Below are 26,565 nucleotides of genomic sequence, written 5' to 3' on the forward strand. Positions count from 1 at the left end.
CAAGAAAAACGAGGATGAAAGCCAAAATTACAAAAAAAAAAGTGAAACCAAAGTTTCCGAACTAGCCCGATTATTAAGGGCAAACTCGGCCAATGGCAAAAAGGCCACCCAATCATCCTGATCAGCAGACACAAAGCATCTCAAATAAGTCTCCAAGGTCTGATTAGTTCGCTCGGTTTGGCCATTTGTCTGAGGATGAAATGCAGAGGAAAAAGATAAATCAATGTCCAGCCTAGCACAAAAGGCCCGCCAAAACCTAGAAACAAACTGGGAACCTCTGTCAGATACAATATTCTCCAGAATACCATGCAAACGAAGGCAATTTAGGCAAAGGCACCAAATGAACCATCTTAGAAAACCAGTCACAAACAACCCAGATAACCGACATCCTCTGGGAAACCAGAATATCAGAAATAAAATCCATAGAAATATGCGTCCAGGGCCTCTCAGGGACCGGCAATGGCAAAAGCAACCCACTAGCACGGGAACAACAATGCTTGGCCCGCGCACAAGTCCCACAGGACTGCACAAAAGAACGCACATCACGTGATAAAGAAGGCCACCAAAAGGACCTACCAACCAAGTCTCTGGTACCAAAAATACCAGGATGACCAGCCAACACAGAACAGTGAACCTCAGAAATCACTCTACTAGTCCATCTGTCAGGAACAAACAGTTTCCCCACTGGACAACGATCAGGTCTATCAGCCTGAAATTCCTGAAGAACCCGTCGTAAATCAGGGAAAATAGCAGAAAGAACCACCCCTTCTTTCAAGGACCTCAGGAGAATCAGGCAAAAAACTCCTAGAAAGGGCATCAGCCTTAATATTCTTGGAACCCGGAAGATACGAGACCACAAAATCAAAACGGGAAAAAAACAAGGACCATCGAGCCTCTCAAGGATTCAGCCGCTTGGCAGACTCGAGGTAAATCAAATTCTTATGATCGGTCAAGACCACAATACGGTGCTTAGCTCCCTCAAGTCGCCACTCCTCAAATGCCCACTTCATAGCCAACAACTCCCGATTGCCGACACCATAATTGCGTTCAGCAGGCGAAAATTTATGGTAAAAGAATGCACACGGTTTCGTCAAGGAACCAACATGATCCCTCTGGGACAAAACGGCCCATCCCTCTGGGACAAAACGGCCCCTGCGCCAATCTCAGAAGCGTCAATCTCAACCTGAAACGGAAGGGAAACATCCTGTTGTCGCAATACCGGAGCAGAAGTAAATCGACGTTTAAGCTCCTGAAAGGCAGAAACAGCCGCAGAGGACCAATTCGCCACATCAGCGCCTTTTTTCGTCAAATCGGTCAAGGGTTTAACCACGCTGGAAAAGTTAGCAATGAAACGGCGATAAAAATTTGCAAAACCCAAAAATTTCTGAAGGCTCTTTACGGACATGGGTTGAATCCAATCATGAATGGCCTGAACCTTAACCGGATCCATCTCAATAGATGAAGGAGAAAAAATAAAACCCAAAAAAGAAACCTTCTGCACCCCAAAGAGACACTTAGACCCCTTCACAAACAAAGCATTGTCACGAAGGATCTGAAATACCATCCTGACCTGTTCCACATGAGACTCCCAATCATCAGAAAAAATCAAAATATCGTCCAAATATACAATCAAGAATTTATCAATATACAGTGGGGCAAAAAAGTATTTAGTCAGTCAGCAATAGTGCAAGTTCCACCACTTAAAAAGATGAGAGGCGTCTGTAATTTACATCATAGGTAGACCTCAACTATGGGAGAAAAACTGAGAAAAAAAAATACAGAAAATCACATTGTCTGTTTTTTTTATCATTCTATTTGCATATTCTGGTGGAAAATAAGTATTTGGTCAGAAACAAAATTTCATCTCAATACTTTGTAATACATCCTTTGTTGGCAATGACAAAGGTCAAACGTTTTCTGTAAGTCTTCACAAGGTTGCCACACACTGTTGTTGGTATGTTGGCCCATTCCTCCATGCAGATCTCCTCTAGAGCAGTGATGTTTTTGGCTTTTCGCTTGGCAACACGGACTTTCAACTCCCTCCAAAGGTTTTCTATAGGGTTGAGATCTGGAGACTGGCTAGGCCACTCCAGGACCTTGAAATGCTTCTTACGAAGCCACTCCTTTGTTGCCCTGGTGGTGTGCTTTGGATCGTTGTCATGTTGAAAGACCCAGCCACGTTTCATCTTCAATGCCCTTGCTGATGGAAGGAGGTTTGCACTCAAAATCTCACGATACATGGCCCCATTCATTCTTTCATGTACCCGGATCAGTCGTCCTGGCCCCTTTGCAGAGAAACAGCCCCAAAGCATGATGTTTCCACCACCATGCTTTACAGTAGGTATGGTGTTTGATGGATGCAACTCAGTATTCTCTTTCCTCCAAACACGACAAGTTGTGTTTCTACCAAACAGTTCCAGTTTGGTTTCATCAGACCATAGGACATTCTCCCAAAACTCCTCTGGATCATCCAAATGCTCTCTAGCAAACTTCAGACGGGCCCGGACATGTACTGGCTTAAGCAGTGGGACACGTCTGGCACTGCAGGATCTGAGTCCATGGTGGCGTAGTGTGTTACTTATGGTAGGCCTTGTTACATTGGTCCCAGCTCTCTGCAGTTCATTCACTAGGTCCCCCCGCGTGGTTCTGGGATTTTTGCTCACCATTCTTGTGATCATTCTGACCCCACGGGGTGGGATTTTGCGTGGAGCCCCAGATCGAGGGAGATTTTCAGTGGTCTTGAATGTCTTCCATTTTCTAATTATTGCTCCCACTGTTGATTTCTTCACTCCAAGCTGGTTGGCTGTTGCAGATTCAGTCTTCCCAGCCTGGTGCAGGGCTACAATTTTGTTTCTGGTGTCCTTTGACAGCTCTTTGGTCTTCACCATAGTGGAGTTTGGAGTCAGACTGTTTGAGGGTGTGCACAGGTGTCTTTTTATACTGATAACAAGTTTAAACAGGTGCCATTACTACAGGTAATGAGTGGAGGAGAGAGGAGACTCTTAAAGAAGAAGTTACAGGTCTGTGAGAGCCAGAAATCTTGATTGTTTGTTTCTGACCAAATACTTATTTTCCACCAGAATATGCAAATAAAATGATAAAAAAACAGACAATGTGATTTTCTGTATTTTTTTTTCTCAGTTTGTCTCCCATAGTTGAGGTCTACCTATGATGTAAATTACAGACGCCTCTCATCTTTTTAAGTGGTGGAACTTGCACTATTGCTGACTGACTAAATACTTTTTTGCCCCACTGTAAGTCCGGAAGATATCATGCATGAAAGATTGAAAAACAGATGGAGCATTAGTGATCCCGAACGGCATCACAAGGTATTCAAAATGGCCTTCGGGCATATTGAACGCAGTTTTCCATTCATCACGCTGCTTAATACGAACAAGATTATACGCCCCCCGAAGGTCAATCTTCGTAAACCAACTAGCCCCCTTAATCCTAGCAAACAAATCGGAAAGCAAAGGTAAAGGGTATTGAAACTTGACCGTGATCTTATTCAAGAGGCGATAATCAATACAGGGTCTCAAGGAGCCATCCTTCTTAGCAACAAAAAAAAAATCCCGCTCCCATCGGTGAAGAAGATGGCCGAATATGCCCTTTCTCCAAAGGCTCCTTAACATAACTCCGCATAGCGGTATGTTCAGGCACAGACAGGTTGAAGAGTCGGCCCTTAGGAAACTTACAGCCTGGAATCAAATCAATAGCACAATCACAGTCCCTGTGCGGTGGAAGAGAACTGGACTTGGGCTCATCGAATACATCCTGAACTAGTCACAGACATAGACTTCCAATCCAACACAGGATTATGTACCTGCAACCACGGAAAACCCAACACGATAGCATCATGTAAATTATGCAATACCAGAAATCGACAATCTTCCTGATGGGCTGGCGCCATGCGCATGGTCACCTGTGTCCAAAACTGGGGCTTATTTTTAGCCAAAGGTGTAGCATCAATGCCCCTTAAAGGAATAAGGTTCTGCAAGGGCTGCAAGGGGAAACCATAACGCCTTGCAAACTCAAGGTCCATTAAGTTCAAAGCGGCGCCTGAATCCACAAACGCCAAGACAGAAAATGATGACAATGAGCAGATCAAGGACACCGATAACAGAAATTTAGGTTGTACAGTACTGATGGTAAATGAACTAGCGATCCTCTTTGTCCGTTTAGGGCAGACTGAAATGACATGAGAAGCGTTGCCACAATAATAACACAACCTATTCTGACGTCTGAGTCCTTGTCGTTCTGTCCTAGACAGAATCCTATCACACTGCATTGGCTCAGGACTCTGCTCTGAGGACAACGCCACAGCGCGCACAGTTCTGCGCTCCCGCAAGCGCCGATCAATCTGAATGGCAGAAGACATAGAATCACTCAGACCAACAGGCGTGGGAAACCCCACCATAACATCTTTAACGGATTCAGAAAGACCCTTTCTGAAAATTGCAGCCAAAGCATCATCATTCCATTTAGTCAACACAGACCATTTTCTAAATTTCTGACAATACAATTCTGCCTCCTCTTGACCCTGAGATAGGGCCAACAAGGTCTTCTCCGCTTGATCCGCAGAATTAGGTTCATCATATAATAGTCCTAAAGCCTGAAAAAAGGAATCTACATTAAGCAAAGCCGGATTCCCAGATTCCAGGGAAAATGCCCAATCCTGTGGATCACCACGCAGCAGGGAAATGACCATTTTAACCTGCTGAATAGAATCCCCAGAGGATCGAGGTCTCAAAGCAAAAAACAGTTTACAGTTGTTTTTAAAACTCAAAAATTTGGACCTGTCACCAAAAAACAAATCAGGAGTAGGAATCTTCAGCTCTAAAACAGGAGTCTGAACAATATAATCAGAAATTCCCTGTACTCTAGCAGCAAGCTGGTCTACACGAGAAGCTAATTCCTGAACATCCATGCTAACACAAGACTCCTTAGCCACCCAGAGAAAAAGAGGGAAGAAAAGGCAAAGCAAACTGCAGAAAAAAAATGACTCAACACTAGTGTTGAGCGATACCGTCCGATACTTGAAAGTATCAGTATCGGAAAGTATCGGCCGATACCGGCAAAGTATCAGATCTAATCCGATACCGATACCCGATACCAATACAAGTCAATGGGACTCAAGTATCGGACGGTATCCCTGATGGTTCCCAGGGTCTGAAGGACAGGAAAATCTCGTTCAGGCCCTGGGATCCATATTACTGTGTAAAATAAAGAATTAAAATAAAAAATATTGATATACTCACCTCTCCGACGCAGCCTGCACCTTACCGAGGGAACCGGCAGCCTTCTTTGCTTAAAATGCGCGCGTTTACTGCCTTCCGTGACGTCACGGCTTCTGATTGGTCGCGTGCCGCCCATGTGACGGCGACGCGACCAATCACAACAAGCCGTGACGTAATTTTCAGGTCCTGAATGCCTAATTCTAGGCATTCAGGATTTGAAAATTACGTCACGGCTTGGGATTGGTCGCGTCGCGGTCACATGGGCGGTACGCGACCAATCACAAGCCGTGACGTAATTTTCAAATCCTGAATGCCTAGAATTAGGCATTCAGGACCTGAAATTACGTCACGGCTTGTTGTGATTGGTCGTGTCGCGGTCACATGGGCGGCACGCGACCAATCAGAAGCCGTGACGTAATTTTCAAATCCTGAATGCCTAGAATTAGGCATTCAGGACCTGAAATTACGTCACGGCTTGTTGTGATTGGTCGCGTCGCGGTCACATGGGCGGCACGCGACCAATCAGAAGAAGTGACGTAATTTTCAAATCCTGAATGCCTAGAATTAGGCATTCAGGACCTGAAATTACGTCACGGCTTGTTGTGATTGGTCGCGTTGCGGTCACATGGGCGGCACGCGACCAATCAGAAGCCGTGACGTCACGGAAGGCAGTAAACGCGCGCATTTTAAGCAAAGAAGGCTGCCGGTTCCCTCGGTGCGGTGCAGGCTGCGTCGGAGAGGTGAGTATAGCAATATTTTTTATTTTAATTCTATATTTTACACATTGCTATTAATCCCGATACCGATTCCCGATATCACAAAAGTATCGGATCTCGGTATCGGAATTCCGATACCCGCAAGTATCGGCCGATACCCGATACTTGCGGTATTGGAATGCTCAACACTACTCAACACCTTTCTTCCCTTCTTCTGAGATGCATTTAACTCGTAGTGGGCCAGTTGTACTGTTATGATCCGGTGACTTTGGAGCCGCATGAACTTTCTCTGGAGTAGGTGGAAACTGTACTGACCGCAAAACCTGAACTAACACCGCAACTAGAAGTAGCCGTGGGGTGTGCCTAACAAACCCTAGACACCTCGACACAGCCGGAGGACTAAATACCCCTATAGATAGAAATAGGAATACTACCTTGCCTCAGAGCAGAACCCCAAAGGATAGGCAGCCCCCCACGAATATTGATTGTGAGTAGGAGAGGAAAGACACACGCAGGCAGAAAACAGGATTCAGCAAAAGAGGCCACTCTAGCTAAATAGGGAAAGATAGGACAGATTACTAAGCGGTCAGTATTAAAACCCTTCCAAAAATATCCACAGCAGATAATACAAAAAGTTCCACATCTAACTAAAGACATGGAATGTATATCTGCCACTCCAGAGAATCCAACAAGACTGACACAATCTGACACAATCTAAGCTGGACAAAAAACACTGAATAGCACAGAATTATTAAGCACACAGCATGTGTGCCACAGAAACAAAACCAGACACTTATCTTTGCTGATTTGGCAGAAGGCAGAAGGAACCAAACCAGGACCAAAACCTCCCAACAACCATGGACAACTGGCAAGGACTAATGAATCCTGCACGCCTAAATACCCCGGTCAGAACTGCAATCAGCAGATACACCTGACCAGGACTGCAACTCAGGGGCAACTGCATTACCACCTACAACCACCGGAGGGAGCCCAAAAGCAGAATTCACAACAGATAACCTAAAAGCACTTCAGCGGTTCCTTGGGTTTTCTAACTACTATAGGAAGTTTATCAAGGATTTTTCTATCATTGCTAAACCGCTAACAGACATGACTAAAAAGGGTACCAATTTCTCCGTTTGGCCTGAGGCCGCTGTGCGCGCATTTGCGTTTCTTAAGAACAGTTTTGTTTCGGCCCCCATTCTTGTGCAGCCAGACGTATCGAAACCTTTTGTTGTGGAATTCGATGCGTCTGAGGTTGGTGTGGGGGCGGTGTTGTCACAAGGCTCATCCTTGAGCGATTTGCGTCCTTGCGCCTATTTCTCCAAGAAACTATCGTCTGCCGAATGTAACTACGATATCGGCAACAGGGAGTTGTTGGCAATCAAGTTGGCCTTTGAGGAATGGCGACACTTCTTGGAGGAGTCGGTTCATCAGGTTACTGTAATTACCGACCATAAGAATTTGCTTTATTTGGAGTCTGCCAAGCGTCTATCTCCCAGGCAGGCTCGCTGGGCATTGTTTTTCACGCGGTTCAACTTTGTTGTTACTTACAGACGTGGGTCTAAAAACACTAAGGCGGATGCTCTGTCCAGGTGTTTTCCGGAGGGAGAACCTCGGGAAGATCCGGTACCCATCCTCCAAAAGGGTGTTGTGGTTTCGGCTCTCACAACCTAGGTTGAGGCTGAGATTGCCGAGGCTCAGGAGGAGATACCATCTGAGCTTCCCATCAACAAATCGTTTGTACCGCTTCATCTCTGTTTAAAGGTTTTGGCGGAGCATCATGATGCTGTCCTGGCTGGCCACCCAGGGGTCAGGAGTACTTTGGAGTTGGTGTCACGTCGGTTTTGGTGGCCCAAAATCCGACAGGACGTGGTCTCATACGTGTCAGCTTGCACCACGTGCGCTAGGGCTAAGACGCCCCGGTCCCGTCCTGTTGGCACACTACTTCCTCTCGAGGTACCTAGTAAGCCATGGACGGAGATCTCCATGGATTTTATCACTGACTTGCCCTCCTCAGCTGGGAACACGGTCATTTTGGTAATTGTTGATCGGTTCTCAAAAATGTCGCACTTTGTGTCTGTGCCTTCGTTGCCTAACGCTAAGACTCTGGCTCAGGTATTTGTGCAGGAGGTGGTCAGACTTCATGGGGTTCCGTCTGACATCGTTTCCGATAGAGGTACTCAGTTTGTGGCAAAATTTTGGAAAGCGTTTTGCTCACGGCTGGGGATCAAGTTGTCTCGTTCTTCGGCGTTTCATCCTCAGTCGAATGGTCAGACCGAGTGTATGAACCAAAATTTGGAGCAGTACTTACACTGCTTTGTTTCTGATAACCAGGAGGAGTGGTCGACGTTCCTTCCTTTGGCTGAGTTTGCCATCAATAATCACCGCCAGGAGTCTTCTGGGGAGTCTCCGTTTTTTTGTGTTTACGGGCTACATCCTCAATTTTGTACTTTGAGTCAGGGGGGCTCTTCCGGCGTCCCGGAGGAAGACCAGTTAGGAGCACAACTGTCATCAGTCTGGAGGAGAGTTAAACAGCGCTTGTTGAGCGTGGGTGCTAGGTACAAACGTGTGGTTGACAGAAGGCGTGTGCCAGGTCCGGACCTGAGTGTGGATGACTGGGTGTAATTATCCACAAAAAACATAAGACTCAAAATACCATCCCTTAAATTGGGTCCTAGGTTTATTGGTCCATTTAAGGTCACCACTGTCATTAACCCAGTAGCTTACCGATTGGAGCTTCCTACGGTGTATAAGATACACAACGTGTTCCACAGATTGTTGCTAAAAAAGATGGTGGGTCTTGTGGACGCGACACCGATGCCTTCTCCAGTCTTGGTGGATGGTAATTTGGAATTTGAAGTCTCCAAGGTGGTTGACTCTCATGTAGTGCGCCGCACCTTACAGTACTTGGTACACTGGCGTGGTTATGGGCCGGAGGAGAGGTCTTGGGTACCAGCCTCGGACATTCATGCGGATCGGCTGGTCAGTATGTTTCACCGCCGTCATCCGGACAAGCCGGGTCCTATAAGTCGTGAGGGCCCTGAGGTCCCTCGTAGAAGGCGGGGTACTGTCATGTCGGACGCTGTTCATACTAGGGTGTTCGACAGACAGCGGTAATTCCGCTTTTGTCCACTATGCGCTCAGTGGCGTCGGCTAGATTTTATCTAGCTGGTCCGGGGTTAATTTAGCTGGTGCTCGGATTGGAAGCTGGGTCACGCCCACTGCCTTTAAATTGTTCTTCTGAACATTGGGCGTCGCCGATTATAGCTTCTGTCTTGTGCTTGGTTATCTCGGTCTGGAGTGGTGGTCTAGGAAAAGGAGTATCGTATCTGGTGGTGTATATTTCCCTTTGTCATATTTTCCTCCTTCCTATATTTGTATTTGTTTTGCCCTGTGCACTTATTGTGTATTCCTGTGTGACTGCGGCGTGGTGTATATTTTCCGTTATCCTTGTCTGTGCTAACTGTGGGTATTGGTTAGTGGTCTCTTCACTGGGTGGTGGGTGGTGGTTTCAGCCAGAGGTTGTAACAGGAGACAGGGTGAGGATGGAGGCCCAGACATGCACACCATCAGTGTAAACTCTGGGAGAGGGTCAGTCAGGGTTTCCCAGAGTTGAGGGAAATTGCAGGGGCCCGGGTTATTAGCTCTTGCCTACCTAGGTCTCCCGTGACACCTAGGTTTCCCGTGACAGTAGAAGGTTGCAATAGTGTAGGCGGGAGATCATGAGGGCGTGCGCAAATATTTTTGTAGTTTCTTGGAATGTACGGATCCTGGAAATGTTTTTGAGTTGCAGTGGACAGGAGGAGGCAAGGGCTTGGATATGTGTCTTGAAAGAGAGGGCAGAGTAGAGGATCACCACGAGGCCCCGAACATGCGGAACTATTTGTACCGTCCCGGCATTACACAGGCATGTGTCCCACGACATTACCCGTGTCCTCCACAATGCTGTTATTGGGAAAGTCCACCTAACCACAGACACGTGGACAAGTGCTTGTGGTCAGGGACGGTACATCTCAGTAACGGCACATTGGGTTAACATAGTGGAAGTCGGGACCCAGTCCAACCTTGGGATGATGCACGTCCTCCCAACCCTGAGTATTACGGGCCCTACGTCAATCTGGGTTCCCACCACAGTCTACAGCTCCTACACCTCCTCCTCCTCCTCCTTCGCATCCTCCTCGGCCTCCATCTCCGCAAGTAACACATCAGTCACAAGCTGGAAGCCCTGCAGCACTGCCTCACGCAAGCGGCAACAGGCTGTGCTGAAGCTAATATGCTTAGGTGACAAACCGCACAATGATGAAGAGTTGTGGACAGCTCTGACAGAGCAGGCAGATCTGTGGCTGACACCATTGAACCTAAAGCCAGGCATGGTCATGTGTGACAATGGCTGGAACCTGGTAGAAGCTCTGTGTCGAGGCGAGCTCACACACGTTCCATGCCTGGCCCATGTGCTTAACCTCATGGTTCAACGTTTTCTGAAAAGCAACACGGAGGTGCCAGATCTGCTAGGAAAAGCACGAGGCTCTGCGTACCCATTTTAGAAAGTCAGCTAGAGCTTCATCCATCCTTGCCGTCCTTCTGCAGCGCTTGCAGCTTCTGGCTCACCGACTGGTGTGTGATTTCCTCCCCATGAATTGGAACTCTACACTGCATATTTTGGAAAGGATTTGTGAGCAGAAGAGGGCAGTTGTTGACTACCAGCATCAACAAGGCTGTTGGTATTCAGTTCTGACTTCACACATAAGATCTCAGGAGTGGAAATGGATGTCAGATATATGTACCATCCTTCAAAACTTTGAGGAATTCACCGAGATGGTGAGAGGCAATGATGCCATAATTAACATCTCCATCCTGCTTCTCTGTGTTCTAATATTAATATTTATAGTTATTTATCTAGCGTCAACATATTTAGTTTCAAACACAACAGTCCTAAGTAACAATGATAACAATAATACAATAATTAAACAGAAATAAAACAACCCTGCTCATGACAGCTTACAATCTACACTAAGTAACAACGATAACAATATTTAAACCCCCCAAAAAATCATCCTGCTCGTGACAACTTACAATCTACAATGAAGTGGGGGAGATAAAAACTACAGGGGAATGTATTTACAATGATGTATTTACAATGATATTACTGAGGTTTGTTGAAAGTTGTGGAGGCCTGAGGACAAGAAGGAGGAGGAGAGGATGGTCAGTTGTCCTCTTGGTGATGACACAGAAGTATCGACTGTTAGTAGTGTTGCACGCATGGCTGAGTTTATGTTCCGCTGCCTTTCCCATCACCCTCACGTTCTCAAAATTTTGGGTGACAGGGAATACTGATTGGTGACATTTCTAAACCCATGCTACAAGGAGAACTTTATTTCTCTTATTCCAGAGGCAGACAGGTGTACTACAATGTTGGAGGACCATAGGGCCCTTCTTGCTGAATTATTAAAAAAATTCAAATCTAAAAATGCTGGCCGAAGAGGTCACAGTTCGTTGGCCAAGCAAGGAGTACAGGTGAGAGAGACACAACTCCAATCCAGCAGAGGCAGTGGAACACTGACAAAGTTCGGGGAGAGTTTTCTCAGACCCTCCTATGGCTCTGGCCCTGAGGCGTGGGGGACTCTCACTGGGGGACTTTGTTAGGGAAAATGCTGAGGGAGTACCTTGCTGACCATACCAATGTCCTCTGTCATTCCTCTGTGCCCTTTAATTATTAATAATTATTAATAACAAAGCTGAACACAGCATGAACTGTCTCTCTCTACTGCGAACATGCACTGTACTCACGGTCATGGAGCGCATGGTGCCTCGCTCTCTGGCGGTCACTGTGAACATGGCTCCTCGCTTTCTGGCAGTATAGCTTTTATTGGCGGGAGCATAAGCCTTCGTAATACAGAGACAGAGTACAGCACCGCCCAAGCGTTCACACTCTGCTCCTCAGACTTTCTATGTGCGCAGTGACTGCCTCTAGGCAGAAGATGATGATGGAGGTAGTAGTAGTTGGAACATTTAACAGTCATGAAGCAGCCATAACAACTTGAAAGAGAAGTATTTTTAACGAGATACCACACTGTTCGATATGTGGCCTGTATTTGTTAATTTTTTAAACTAAAATAGTGTACCAAACTAGGGTAACAGACAGCAAATAAAGCTGAATGTAGGCCTGAATTCCACATTTTGTAGGCCACAAATGCATCAGACGTCTGACAGGGATAACACACTGCCAAATATGTGTCCTTTTTTATATTTTTTAATGCTAAATAGTGCGGTATATAATTTCAGTAACAGACAGCAAAAAAAGTGGTCCACCGGCCTACAATGCCCAAACTTGGAGCACGCAGATATACGAGGGCTGTCACGGAAATACCACACTGGCAAATATGTGGCCTGTTTTTTTAAAAAAATGCCAAATAGTCCTGTATATAATTAGAGTAACAGACAGCAAAAAAAAGTGGTCCTCTGGCCTACAATGACCAAACTTGGAGCACGCAGATATATGAGGGCTGTCACGGAAATACCACACTGGCAAATATGTGGCCTGTTTTTAGAAATGCCAAATAGTGCTGTATATAATTAGAGTAACAGACAGCAAAAACAGTGGCAAAAAGGCCTAAAATGAAAAAACTTGGAGCACGCAGATATATGAGGCCTTTTTTGGTGAATTTAAAACACACACACAAAAAAAGTGGCACAAGGCTAGCACACACAGTTATGCTATGTATGCCTGACAAACTATGATTTTTAAACAAGCCTCAGTCTGACAGAACACACTGTATATTTGTTTGTTGTTGCTCCCACTGCACCCCTCCCAAAGCTCCATAACTGTCTGCTGCTGCAGCTTCTTTACTATATACTGTACCTAGTTGCATTTTTTTTTTTTTTTTTTTTTTGGGGGGGTGGTGAATTTTTGGGAAAAAAAATGCAACTAGGTACATAGTAAAGAAGCTGCAGCAGACAGTTATGGAGCTTTGGGAGGGATGCAGTGGGAGCAATGGACGCACATACAGTGCCTGCAGGCCTTTGCACTGATGTGGATATGCCATGCCCTGCCTACCTAGCGCTGCAATATTGGGACCCACGAATTAGCCCTAAAAAGGACTGTTGGTTTCTCAGGAGTTGTGGTTTTAAGAGTTGCAGACCTACACTAACTCTAAAAACCACGATTCTGACCCTATCTCGGCAGCAGCTCTCCCTACTGTCGCTGAATCCGGAGCAGAATGCGGCTAGCAGTTCGGCGCCAGGTCTCTTATACTCGGGATGATGCTGTGCGGCCAAGCCAATCACTGCATGACCACAACAAAGATGGCTGCGGCATTTCATGGCATGGCAGACAATCCCTGCATCGTGATTGGGTCTCTAAAGTCCGCTAAAAATGCTGGGTGGAGACACCAGGTACTGCCGAATAATCATGGAAATGCTCGGTGCTCGCCGAATACACCGAGCATAGTGATACTTGGGCGAGTAACGAGCAGTTGTGAGCACGTTCGCGCATCACTAATCATTAACACTTCCAGGGGGGCAGAAGTCACGATGGTCTGCGTGGGAGTTCGATCTTCAGGTTTAGCCAACTTACAGCTTCTGCATTGCCGACATGCTTCTTCTACCACAGCTTTTAGTCGAGCATGGTAGACTAGCTTCTGTAGCCACTGAAAGGTCTTCTCTTCACCAAAATGAGCTCCTCTTTCGTGTGCCTCCGTGGCCACCTTATGAAGCAGCGTCTCAGGAATCACTATGTGATGTATTGTACATAGTCTGTTTAGAGTCTTGTGCTTGGGTGCGAGGAAGACACAGTAGACACAGGTTTAGTTATGACTTGCTTGTATTACTTACTGCATACAAGTATGCCACAGGAAGAAAGGCTTTACACAATTGCATGTACACAGGCAGGAGACATGGCAGATGACACGGCAGGTCAGAATAAACGTTAAGTTCAACATGAAGCACAAACTGGTTCAGAGTCTCTGTGTTATTTCCCTTGCAAATGTAGATTAGCATGCAGCAGAGTTCCAGTGTCCACAAATACCAAGTCCAGGACTTCCAGGAGCAGGTCACAGGCTGACTGCAGACATGATTCAGAAGCACTGATTGAACAGCTGAGGCTGCTTATAAAGGCAAGAGACAGAGAACAGGGCGGAAACATAGAAGCTAGAAACTCCATACTGACTCAGGGCAAAGTAGCTACAACAGGACAGAGCAAAATGGCGACGGAAAAGTTAGGTTTCAATAACAGAAAACAACAGCAAATATAGCAAAAATACTGAGAACCTTACATTACTCCCCCCTTAGGGACAGCCTCTGGATGACCTCAGACCAGGCTTGTCTGGGTACCTCTGATGGAACTGGCGGAGTAAGCGAGGAGCATTAATGTTATTAACCGGTTCCCATGAGTTATCCTCAACTGGGTAACCCTGCTATTTAATCAGATATTGTAGCCGATTCCTATATAATCTGGAATCCAGAATCTTCTCAACCACAAATTCCTCCTGACCATCAATCAGTACCGGATCAGGATGGGGAGAAGAACGTCCAGGGAATGTATTGGGTACTGCTGCCTTTAGTAAGGAAACGTGAAAGACAGGGAGAATTTTCATAGTTCCGGGCAGTTGAAGACGACAAGCAACGGCACTTACAATGGTGTTCAAAAGTCCTGCATAGGCGTGAAGAAAACTATATGTTTCATACTTCTGCATCTCTACAGTGAAACTGGTGGAACATATATGTTTTTGTAATCCCTCATTGTATGCCATACTCATTTTTGAATGTACCAAGTGTATAAATTGTTATGGCATGCGCATTTTTGATACATTTTTTTACAGCATAACCATACCTACACCAGTACAGTGTGTAGAATGGAGAACAGGTTTCCAAGTTCATTAACTTCCAATGCAAGGTAACACAGAGTTAAATTTTACTTTTTAAGATTTATTATTTTTTATTTAATTCAGAGTCCTGAAAAGGGCTTTTTTAGTGCATCTTTAGCTTCTAATACTTTATTGGCCAGCCTTTGCTCTTGAGCACCAGCTTGCGTCTCTGTGGCATTGAGTGAACAAGCTTCTGCAGATGTTCACGAGTGATGATGTGGTTCCAGGCCTGTATCAGAGCCTCAATCAACTCACTCTTGGTCCTTGGCTGTTTTCTAGATATCTCTAATGATACCTTGTGCCACAAATTTTCAATTGGATTGAGGTCCGGGGACTGAGCTGACCAGTCAATAGTAGCCACCTTGTTCTTTTTTTACCATTCCGTTACAGTCTTAGCTCTGTGACAAGGAGCATTATCATCCTGGAAGATGTAATCCCCTGAAAAGAGGTGTTGAGCAGAAGGCAGCATTTTCTTATTAAGGATGTCTATGTATTTTTTTGCATTAACCATACCCTCCACAATATGAAGCCTTCCAACACCATTGGCTGCCATACAGCCCCATCCTCCCTTTTAGTTGACTTTCTGGGCCGACCAGATCTGGGCCTGTCCTGGGTAATTCCAAGCTGCTTATGTTTCTGCAAAATTCTTATGACTGTACTCTGATTACAGCCGTCCTTCCTTGCGATCTGGGGGCCAGTATAACCCTCTTCATGTAGCACCACAACTCGCACATGATCCTCCGCTGACAAAAATCTGAAGGCTCCCATCATAAAACTCTACAGTATGATTCACTAGATAGACCAACAGATAAAACAAACAAACAAAGCAGCAGATGTGATGCAATGTAATGCAATGTGATTGGCTGCCATATCCAGGTTATGATTGGTCACAAGAACCTCATCTGTGATTGGCTAATTTTGGATCTGGATATTTAGTTGTGCTTTCAGTTCCTATATTGTTGCAATAATTTCAGGCAAAACTGCTTCAAAAGCTAAAAATATTACAGGGAGAGAATGCAAAATTGTATTCTGAACAAAACCATATATAATATGTCATATTAGCATCGAAGATATTCGACAGAAAACGTTTAAAACTTGAAAAATCAATTAATCCTATGCCTATGCAGGACTTTTGAACACCACTGTACAATCCTACTGATCTTATAGGGTCCAATGTACTTATGTCCCAATTTGGATGATGGGATTCTCAATTTAAGCTTTTTAGTTGATAGCCAGACCAAGTCTCCTACCTTGAAAGCTGGTGCAGGTTTGCAAAACTTATCTGCTGCTCTTTTATACCTTTCCTGAGCCAATTGCAGATTTTCCTTTAGAAGATCAATATTGCGTTGTAAAGACGTGATTCTTTCAGCCACAGCTGGCAATGGCGTATCTATGGAAAATTGAGGCAGAATGTTAGGATGATAACCTAAATTGGCGTAAAAAGGAGACTGCTTAGTGGGAGCGCTCTGAGAGTTATTATAGGAGAACTCGGCCAGTGGAAGTAAATCCACCCAATCATCCTGTAGATGGCAGATAAAGCAGCGGAGATACTGCTCCAGGGTCTGATTAGTCCGTTCTGTTTGTCCATTAGTCTGGGGATGAAAAGCAGAAGAAAGGTTTACTTTAATGTCAAAACCTTGAAGTGAATTGCACTCCTCGATCAGAAATGACCTCATCTGGTACTCCATACACATTTTGAATCATTAAATCTGATGTTTGTTTAGCAGTGGGTAAGCCGACGAAGGGAATAAAATGAGCCGCCTTTGTTAACCGATCCACAACCACTAGAATGGTGTTTTTCCCTTGCGAGGTTGGCAACTCCACAATGAAATCCATGGAAATGGATCCCCATGGACGGGAAGGGGTGGGTAGGGGTTGCAATAGACCCGTTGGCGAGGAACGTGGTGTCTTGCATCTCGCACAAACTTCACATGAAGTGACATAGTTTAGAACGTCCTTTCTGAAAGTGGGCCACCAAAAGAAACGTGAAAGAAATTCCTGTGTCTTTAGAACTCCTCTATGCCCAGCTGTCTTAGAATCGTGGATGAGTTGCATTACTCTTAATCTGACCGTTTCAGGTATATACAGGCGTTGCCCCTGAAACCACACACCACTCTTATAAACAAGACTTACTTCTCTAGGAGGTTGTGCCAGCAAAGAATCCGAATGGTATACTTCCTTGATGTCCTTGAGTAGGTCTTGATTATGAATCACTCCCAGGAATCTAGAATCAGGAAGAATAGTCGTAGGAGGAGTAGGTGGACGGGTCTCTGTTGAATGGATCCTAGAGAGTGCATCAGCCTTTCCATTGTGCGATCTGGGCCTATAAGAGATTATGAAATTAAATTGGTTTAGGAAAAGATTCTAACGAGCCTGGCGAGGAGTCAGGCACTTAGCCGACCTTATAAATTCAAGGTTGCGGTGGTCAGTTAGGACGACTATTTGCTGTGCAGCTCCCTGAAGAAGGTGTCTCCATTCTTTGAATGCGGCAATAATAGCTAGCAATTCTCTATTGCCTACATCATAGTTCCTCTCAGCCGCAGATAACCGCTGGGAAAAGAAAGCACAGGGATGCAGGACATTCTTCTCACCTGTTCTCTGAGAGAGAATAGCTCCGATGGCACAGTCTGAGGCATCCACTTCTATTATAAAGGCAAGTTCAGGGTTGGGATGCACTAGGATAGGAGCTGTGGTAAATTTATCCTTCAGACTGGAAAATGCTTCTTGAGCTTGAGGGGTCCAAGTGAAGCTAGACGCTTTCCGGGTAAGTTGTGTGACAGGTGATACTACCTCAGAAAAATTCCTAATAAAACGTCTGTAGAAGTTGGCAAACCCGATGAAGCGCTGCACTTCCTTCACATTCTTAGGAACTGGCCAATTCTTGATGGCTTGGGTCTTGCTTCCACCCATACTGATTCCTTGTGTAGACATTACATACCCCAGAAATTGAATTTCGGTCCGATGGAATTCACACTTCTCAAGTTTAATGTAAAGATGGTTTTGTCTTAAGCGTTCTAAGACCATTCTTACGTGTCCATGATGTTCCTCTGTGGAGTTAGAAAAAATCAGAATATCATCCAGATAAATCACCACGAATGTATCCATAAGATCCCTGAAAATGTCATTCACCAAGTGTTGGAAAGTGGCTGGGGCGTTGCACAGACCGAAAGGCATAACTAGATATTCAAAGTGTCCGTAGCGTGACCTGAATGCAGTCTTCCATTCATCCCCAGGTCTAATACGGACCAAATTATAGGCCCCACGGAGATCCAGTTTAGAAAAAATCTTGGCATGCCATACTCTCTCCAATAACTCAGGAATCAATGGCAATGGATAACGGTTTCTAATAGTAACCTTATTGAGTTCCGGATAATCTATGCAGGGTCTAAGAGATCCATCTTTTTTCTTCACAAAGAAGATGGGTGCACCTCCAGGAGATGAAGAGTGGCGTATGAAGCCCTTGGCTAGATTTTCGTCAATATAGTCCTTCAACGCCTTTAATTCGGGCCCTGCCAGAGGGTAGATCTTACCAAAGGGTATTTCTTCTCCGGGCAATAATTCAATTGGACAATCGTATGGACGGTGAGGGGGAAGCTGGTCAGCGTTCCTTTTGTCACATACATCCGCATACTCCTGGTATATGGCTGGTAGTTCAGAGACTGACGTGGGTCTCTTAGGAACCGAACAAGCTGAAACTTCTGGACCCATCTGTTTCTCTGGAAAATGCAGCTCCTTGGTCTCCCAGTTAATTGTAGGGTTCTGAGCCTGCAGCCATGGTAGCCCTAGAATAATGGGGAAGTGGGGAGAAGAGATGAGCATAAAAGACAGCCTCTCCTGATGATTCTTACCCATAAGGACCTTCAAAGGCTGTTTCCTGATCCACTGGTCCAGAGGTTAGCAGGGAACCATCCACAGTCTCCATCTGTAAAGGAGTAGCCTTCTTCACTGAACGTATCCCATGTTTCTGGGCAAAGGAGATGTCCATAAAATTAAAGCTTGCCCCTGAGTCAATCATACCAGAGCTAGACACCCAGACCGAGTCAACCCAGAGCTTGATGGAAAGAAAGCAATGAGACTTGTTCTTACAGCTCAGCTGAGACACTGCTGAGGAAACTTGAAAAACTGCCGCATTTACACAGTCATCAGAATCCGAAATAACAGAGTTTAAGTCCGAGAAATCAGCATCTATCGCTGCAGATCTTTCTGGAGCCTGAAGTTCAGACATGACTGATCTCCTTTCACAACACTCACAGTGAATGACTGCTGCAGTAGTCTTACGGGAATGGCTGGGGCAGTTTATAATGAAGTGCCCTGACTTACCGCAATAGAAACATAGATTTTCCTTTAAGCGATGTTCTTTGCGTGCGTCACTAACCTGTCTCTGTAAAGAGTCTACCTGCATGGGTTCAGGTTCTGGTTCCCGTGTGATCTTGCTCAGAGGTTCCCTAGCTGGAGAGGAAGGTAGGAAATGGTTAATGCGATTACTTTCAGACCATCTCTCCTGTCTGTGTTCAGTAAGACGGGCATCAATACGGATGCAGTAGTTAATAAAGTCACCTAACGCAGTGGGAGGGTCAGCACGAGCAAGTTCATCTTTAATCATGGGAGACAACCCTTTCCGGAAGATAGATTTTTTGGCAGAACTGTCCCAAGTGGTATCGAGGGCCCATCTCTTGAAATCCAAGGCATATTCAACTACTGAGCGCTTACCTTGGCGCAAAGTTAACATGGCTGCTTCAGCTGTCGCACCTCGGTTAGGGTCATCAAACACCTGCCCCATGGCTGAAATGAAAGCATCCAGATTATTCAAACATTCATCATCAGTCTCAATCAGGGGGTTTGCCCACATCAGAGCTTTGTTGGAGAGCAGCATGATTATAGTAAGCACTTTGGACCGTTCCGAGGTAAATTGCGAGGCATGTGCAGAAAAAAAAAGTTTGCATTGGTTAATAAACCCCCTGAATTTTTCACGTTCACCACCAAAATGAAAAGGGGGTAACTTGGGAATCCCAGAACCCGGAGGTAGGGGCGGTGCCCGGACTCGTTCCTCCAGCGCCTCAATCCTGGCTCGTAAATCCTGAGTATTTTGTCCGAAAACTTGCAGATTGTGGTTGTTAAGATCCTGCAGACTTGCAAAGCTGGTCTTTAAAGCCTGTATATCCGCAATTATTGTATCGGTAATTCCACACAAGTCCTTTAAGCGAGCCTCCATCTTCCCAGATCCTTTAAGGCAGAAGTGCTAGAAAAGGAAAAAAAAAGCACACAATAGTGTTTACCCGTGGTAACACACCTGGCTGGAAAGAAGGGAATGCGCTCACCTGAAATGGTTGTGAGAAGTCACAACCACTGTCATCACAGAAGGTATAAATTAAATATCTTCCCAGATCCTCTAAGGCAGAAATGCTGGAAGAGAAACAAGGGCGCACAATAGTGTTTACCCGTGGTAACACACCTGGCTGGAAAGAAGGGAATGCGCTCACCTGAAATGGTTGTGAGAAGTCACATCCACTGTCATCAAAGAATTATAAAGGATACACGGTCCACAGCAGACTCGGCGTCCTCAGACCCAGCAGACACTAAAGTTGGCTTCTGAATCTTGTGATGTATTGTACATAGTCTGTTTAGAGTCTTGTGCTTGGGTGCGAGGAAGACACAGGAGACACAGGTTTAGTTAGGACTTGCTTGTATTACTGCATACAAGTATGCCACAGGAAGAAAGGCTTTACACAATTGCAGGTACACAGGCAGGAGACATGGCAGATGATACGACAGGTCAGAGTAAACGTTAAGTTCAACATGAAGAACAAACTGGTTCAGAGTCTCTCTCTGTGTTACTTCCCTTGCAAATGTAGATTAGCATGCAGCAGAGTTCCAGTGTCCACAAATACCAAGTCCAGGACTTCCAGGAGCAGGTCACAGGCTGACTGCAGACATGATTCAGAAGCACTGATTGAACAGCTGAGGCTGCTTATAAAGGCAAGAGACAGAGAACAGGGCGGAAACAAGGAAGCTAGAAACTCCATACTGACTCAGGGCAAAGTAGCTACAACAGGACAGAGCAAAATGGCGACGGAAAAGTTAGGTTTCAATAACAGAAAACAACAGCAAATATAGCAAAAATACTGAGAACCTTACACACTACTTGCCAGGTAACACCCAATTCCCATTGCAGCTGAATCTTCCGGTATAGCAGTCCATCTTTGAGGTGGAGCCTTTCCCACTTTCGAAGGATCTACAGAGTCCCCTGGGACAAGGCGTCTCTTTCTCTCTGACTGGGTAGTTGTTTTAGGGTTACCCACTGTCTCATTTGAGCCCCCCTCTTGTAGGCAATTCTATATCGATACTTCGTCATCCAAGCCACCCAGCACTGCTCCAGGGCCCCTAGCATAGAGTTTCCCAAGTGAGCCAAAGGGTTGTTGTTGGTGCGTACCAGGTCTTCAGACCCGGACAAGTATTCCGCAAACTTCTCAGTCATGGCCCAAACTAATGCCAGTAGCTCCAGCTTGAATGAACTGTAGTTGTCTGGATTTTGCTTAGTGTCATAGAGGGACCGGTCATGTAGGCAATCACTCGCTCTTTTCCGCCCTAAATCTGCGATAACACAGCTCCGAGCCCATGCAGACTTCCATCGGTGTGAAACTAAATGGTACCGAGAACTCTGCATAGGCCAGCACCGGTGCTTCAGTCAGAGCTATCATCAATGTACAAAACGCCTCCTCCTGGTGATCTCCCCACTGAATAATCTTGTTCTTCGCACCAGATGGCACCCCTTTCAGCAGCTCCAGCAATGGGTTCACAATGCGAGTGAAGTTCTTTACAAATCGCCAAAAATACACGGTAAGCCCCAGGAACGCCCGAATATTTTTCATAGTCTTGGGAGAGGGCCATTCCTGTACCACTGCGACCTTTTCACAGGCCGGTCTCACGCCTTTGGCCGAGACGACGTGTCCCAGATACTCAATCTGAGTGCGAAACAGATGACACTTCTGAGGATTCAATTCAGACCATGTTTCCGAAGACGACTCAACACCTGTTCCAGCCTTTGCAGATGTTCCTCAAACGTGGGGACATACACAATAATATCGTCCAGATAGATGAGAGTGGCCTCAAAATTTGAATAGCCTAGACACCTCTCCATGAGTCGCTGAAAGGTCCCGGGGGCGTTAGCAAGGTCACAGTGTTTGTGAGTTACTGCAGGGAAGCATGAGCGTGGGCCTGCACTATTCCAGTACTCAGGAGTCGGAGCACTCACTTGTCCCTGCCGCGCGCTGCTTCTTCCCACCAAGTCTGTCTGCTTACACGCGCGCTCAGGATTCCCCCTAGTCATCACGCCCCCTGCTCTGTCGTGCCAAGGTCGGTCCGGGTCTATTAGCTTTCCCCCGGACAACAGAGGAGACAGCCCTGACATTTCCGGACCTGGCACAAGAGAGGTACCGCCGGTCCAGTCCTTCTTTTTACAGAAGCACAACACACCCTTGTTAACATCTAGAATTAATCCTTTGCCAGGCTAATCGGCATTGGGCCACAAACAAAAGGGCAATGAAGTTTTAAAGTATAAAGCAACACTTACAAAAAATCATGTTTTGAGGCAGTAGAGTTAAAAAGAAACTTACAAAGCCATGTCATCTGGTTAACTAAGCAACTTTACAGTTTATTCTTACCACAGAAGATAATACAAGGCCACAGGTCACAACAAGCCACACCACGATGCAGAGGCAGTAGGAAAAAAAAGACCGGAGATGGAAAGCCAATTACCAAAAAAGGGGTCCCAAGACAAACCCCATGCAAGCCAAACATCAGAGAGGAGACCACAGGCCAAACGATAAACATAAGGCCACAGGTCCCAAGCAACAAAGCAGGCCAAAGAGGACCAAATATGAGGTGGCAGACCCCATGCAAGATCAAAGATGAGGTAGTAGGGACTAGAGATATGAAATCTAGATTTCTCCAAGCTGATAATATTCCAGGGCCCAACTGGGCCAATTTAACCACTACAATTTTATTAGAGGTTGCTATAGAATGCCCTAAGTGAGTGCCATGATTCACAGCTGCTTCGGATGAGTGCTCAAGGCTCCTCCATCCGAAGAACAGGAATCCACATTGGAGGAGGAAATTAGAGGTGCCTTTTTAGTTTGTGCTCTTGGCTTCCTGTCAAATGATAGGGCAGATCCCACTCTCAGGTGATGTCATGAGTGATGGGAAAATCCACTTTGAGACCATAAACCTGGGATACCCATATTTCTTTAATAAGGATATATTAGATGGGGCATGTGTTCTCCTTGTTACCAGTCTTCTATGTAGATCTAAACTTGTGATATACATATATCTATACGGTATCTGCATGAACATATAGAAGACCAAGTATAGACACAACAGAGAGATGATAGAAACATAGTTTACCTCTCCGCTCAGCAGGTAGAGGATCTCCAAGGTGAGGTCTAATACTCTTCTGGTAATCTCATTTCTGTCCTCGTTCATGCTTGTTCATTCAGGTGATAAACTGGATGCTCTGAAGGGATACGGTCCTCCAGATGCCTATGTGAAGAAGCAGATGCTGTAATTCAGAGAGGGACATTGCCATTAGTGACATAGTCGTCAGCTTCATCATTTGTAAAGCATAGCAATGCTCCTACAAAAAGCGTAAGTACCATAGGAAGACTAAGTAAAAAAGAGAAAAATTTTAAAAATATAAAAAAAAAAAAAATCACAAAATAATAAGAAAATGTCTATACATTTATGTGAAAAAGTTTTTGCTCCCTTCCTGATTTCCTATTCTTTTGCATGTTTGTCACACTTAAATGTTTTAGATCAAATACATTTAAAAATTAAACAAAGATAACACAAGAAAACACAAAATGTAGTTTTTAAATGAAGGTCTTTATTATTAAGGGAAAAGGAAATCCAAACCTACAGTTACCTCTGTGAAAAAGTTATTGACCCCCAGCTCCTTAGAACATATATTAACTTTGGTTTACCATCTTTGGGAAGCGGAGTTAAAATTCCCTACCACACCGAGCCTGATTCCTACCACACCTGTTCTCAATCAAGCAATCACTTACATACGAGAGAAGGAGATACCATATGGATTATTGTAGCAAGTGTCTGATACATGCGACCCTCACCTATGGGTGCCTGCAAACCCCGCTTTACATGCCGCTGCACCTTGTGTGAATAATGCCAAATGTCATTCCCTCAAACTGCCAAGCAACGTTGAATATAGAAAACTTCCTTTTATATTCCATTTATCAAAAATCAGTTTTCATTTTCAACATTTTCCAACAACATGTCTAATGAAGTAATGCATCCAAATTGAATTTATCACAAATATTTTTATTATAATACACCAAATGCAAAAAATTAGCAATAAATATTACTGGCAAATTTGCCCACTTGGCAGAATTTGAAAAAAAGGGAAAAACAGGTACAGCAAAAAGTGCAACACCACTAGGCAAGAGTAAGAGGAAAAAGTATAAATGGTAGCAGTAGGCCCCCGGAAGAAGCCCACGCGAAACGCGCATCGGGGCGGAGCGTGTGGCACCCTCTATAGTCATGAGTAAGAGGATTCACTTATTGTAATTATTGACTGTGGTCTGATGTTCAGCTATGGTTTATATTAAAAACATACTCACTGGAGGCTATACAACATTTATTGCTCACATGACAACACTGGATGTTTTTGATCCATTTTTTGCACTGTCACTTTATTGATATATGTATTGGATCTATCATCGCACTGTCTAGTGGTGTTGCACTTTTTACTGCACCTGTTTTTCCCTTTTTTCAAATTCTGTCACTGGCCAAATTTTCCAGTAATATGTATTGCACATTTTTTGTATTTGGTGTATTATAATAAAAATATTTTTGATAAATTCAATTTGCATGCATCACTCTAATTTTTAGAATGTTTACCATTTGATGGGAGTATATCCATAGCTATTGCAATGACTGGCTTTGGCAATTAGCCGTATACCACTCTCTTTACTATGTGGTCAGTGCCTAAGATTTTGTATTCTATGTCTAATGAAGAATAATCAATCACCATATTGACCACGGAGGACGAAATTCAATAAATCTGATATAGATGAATATGGTGTATCCACTCAAATGAGCAAAAACAAAAAGCAGAGACGCTGCAAGACAATCAAAAGGTCAGCACCTTTCCACATCACAAAAAATTCCTAAATAATAAAAAAATATATATATATTTAGTATCGCCGTGTCCTTAACGATCCGACCTATAAACCTGTCCCGCTAGTTAACCCCTTCAGTGATCACCGTAAAAAAACAACAACAAGGCAATAAACAATGCTTTATTATCATACCGCCGAACAAAAAGTGGAATAACACGCGATCAAAAAAAGGATATAAATAAACATGGTACCGCTCAAAATGTCATCTTGTCCTGCAAAAAACGAGCCATCATACAGCATCATCAGAAAAAAAAATAAAAAAGTTATAGTCCTCAGAATAAAGCGATGCAAAAATTATTTTTTATATAAAATAGATTTTATCGCATAAAAGTGCCAAAACATAAAAAATGATATAAATGAGGTATCGCTGTAATCGTACTGACCCGAAGAATAAAACTGCTTTATCAATTTTATCAAACGTGGAACGGTATAAACGCCCCCCCCAAAGGAAATTCACAAATTGCTTATTTTTGTTCATTCTGCCTCACAAAAATCGGAATAAAAAGCGATCAAAAAATGTCACATGCCCGAAAATAGTACCAATAAAAACGTCAACTTGTCCCACAAAAAACAAGACCTCACATGACTCTGTGTACCAAAATATGAAAAATTACAGCTCTCAAAATATGGAGACGCAAAAACTATTTTTTGCAATAAAAAGTCTTTAGTGTGTGACAAGTACCAATCCTAAAAATCCGCTAAAAAAACACCCTAAAAAGTAAATCAAACCCCCATTCATCACCCCCTTAGTTAGAGAAATATAATAAAATTAAAAAAATGTATTTATTTCCATTTTCCCATTAGGGTTAGGGTTGGGGCTAAAGTTATGGTTAGGGTTGGGGCTAAAGTTAGGATTAGGGCTACAGTTAGGGTTAGGTTTGGGACTACAGTTAGGGTTAGGGTTGGGGCTACAGTTAGGGTTAGGGCTAAAGTTAGGGTTAGGGTTGGGGCTAAAGTAAGGGTTAGGGTTGGTGCTAAAGTTAAGATTAGGGCTAAAGTTCGGGTTAGGGTTGGGGCTAAAGTTAGGGGTAGGGTTACATTTAAGATTGAAATTAGGGTTAGGGGTGTGTCAGGGTTAGGGGTGTGTCAGGGTTATGGTTGGGATTAGGGTTAGGAGTGTGTTGGGGTTAGGGGTGTGGTTGGGATTAGGGTTAGGGGTATGTCCGGGTTAGGGTTTCAGTTAGAATTGGGGGGTTTCCACTGATTAGGCACATCAGGGGCTCTCCAAACGCGACATAGCATCCAATCTCAATTCCAGCCAATTCTGCTTTGAAAAAGTAAAACAGTGCTCCTTCCCTTCCGAGCTCTCCCATGCTCCAAAACAGGGGTTTACACTAACATATGGGGTATCAGCATACTCAGAACAAATTGGACAACTTTTGGTGTCCAATTTCTCCTGTTACCCTTGGGAAACTACAAAATTGGGGGCTAAAAAAAATTTTTTGAGGAAAAAAAAATTATTTTTATTTTCATGGCTCTGCGTTATAAACTGCAGTGAAACACTTGGGGGTTCAAAGTTCTCACAACACATCTAGATAAGTTCCTTGGGGGGTCTAGTTTC

At 44.6% G+C, this 26,565-nt stretch overlaps 1 protein-coding gene across 2 annotated transcripts in view; it reads right to left on the reverse strand.

Moving 5' to 3' along the window:
* The window catches only part of LOC143793491 (uncharacterized), a 119,509-nt gene extending 95,643 nt beyond the window's left edge, over positions 1–23,866 (reverse strand). The window contains exon 1 of one of the 2 annotated variants that reach the window (XM_077280506.1): positions 23,215–23,866. In XM_077280506.1, the coding sequence (XP_077136621.1) occupies positions 23,215–23,292 (78 nt within the window). In that variant the 5' untranslated portion in view covers positions 23,293–23,866. Of the gene's footprint in view, positions 1–13,526; positions 13,806–23,214 lie in introns of those variants that run through there. The other variant, XM_077280507.1, reaches the window with a different exon arrangement.
* Positions 23,867–26,565: the final 2,699 nt, after the last annotated feature.

Source organism: Ranitomeya variabilis, chromosome 1, assembly GCF_051348905.1.
Source record: "Ranitomeya variabilis isolate aRanVar5 chromosome 1, aRanVar5.hap1, whole genome shotgun sequence".
NCBI classification, from domain to species: Eukaryota; Metazoa; Chordata; class Amphibia; order Anura; family Dendrobatidae; genus Ranitomeya; species Ranitomeya variabilis.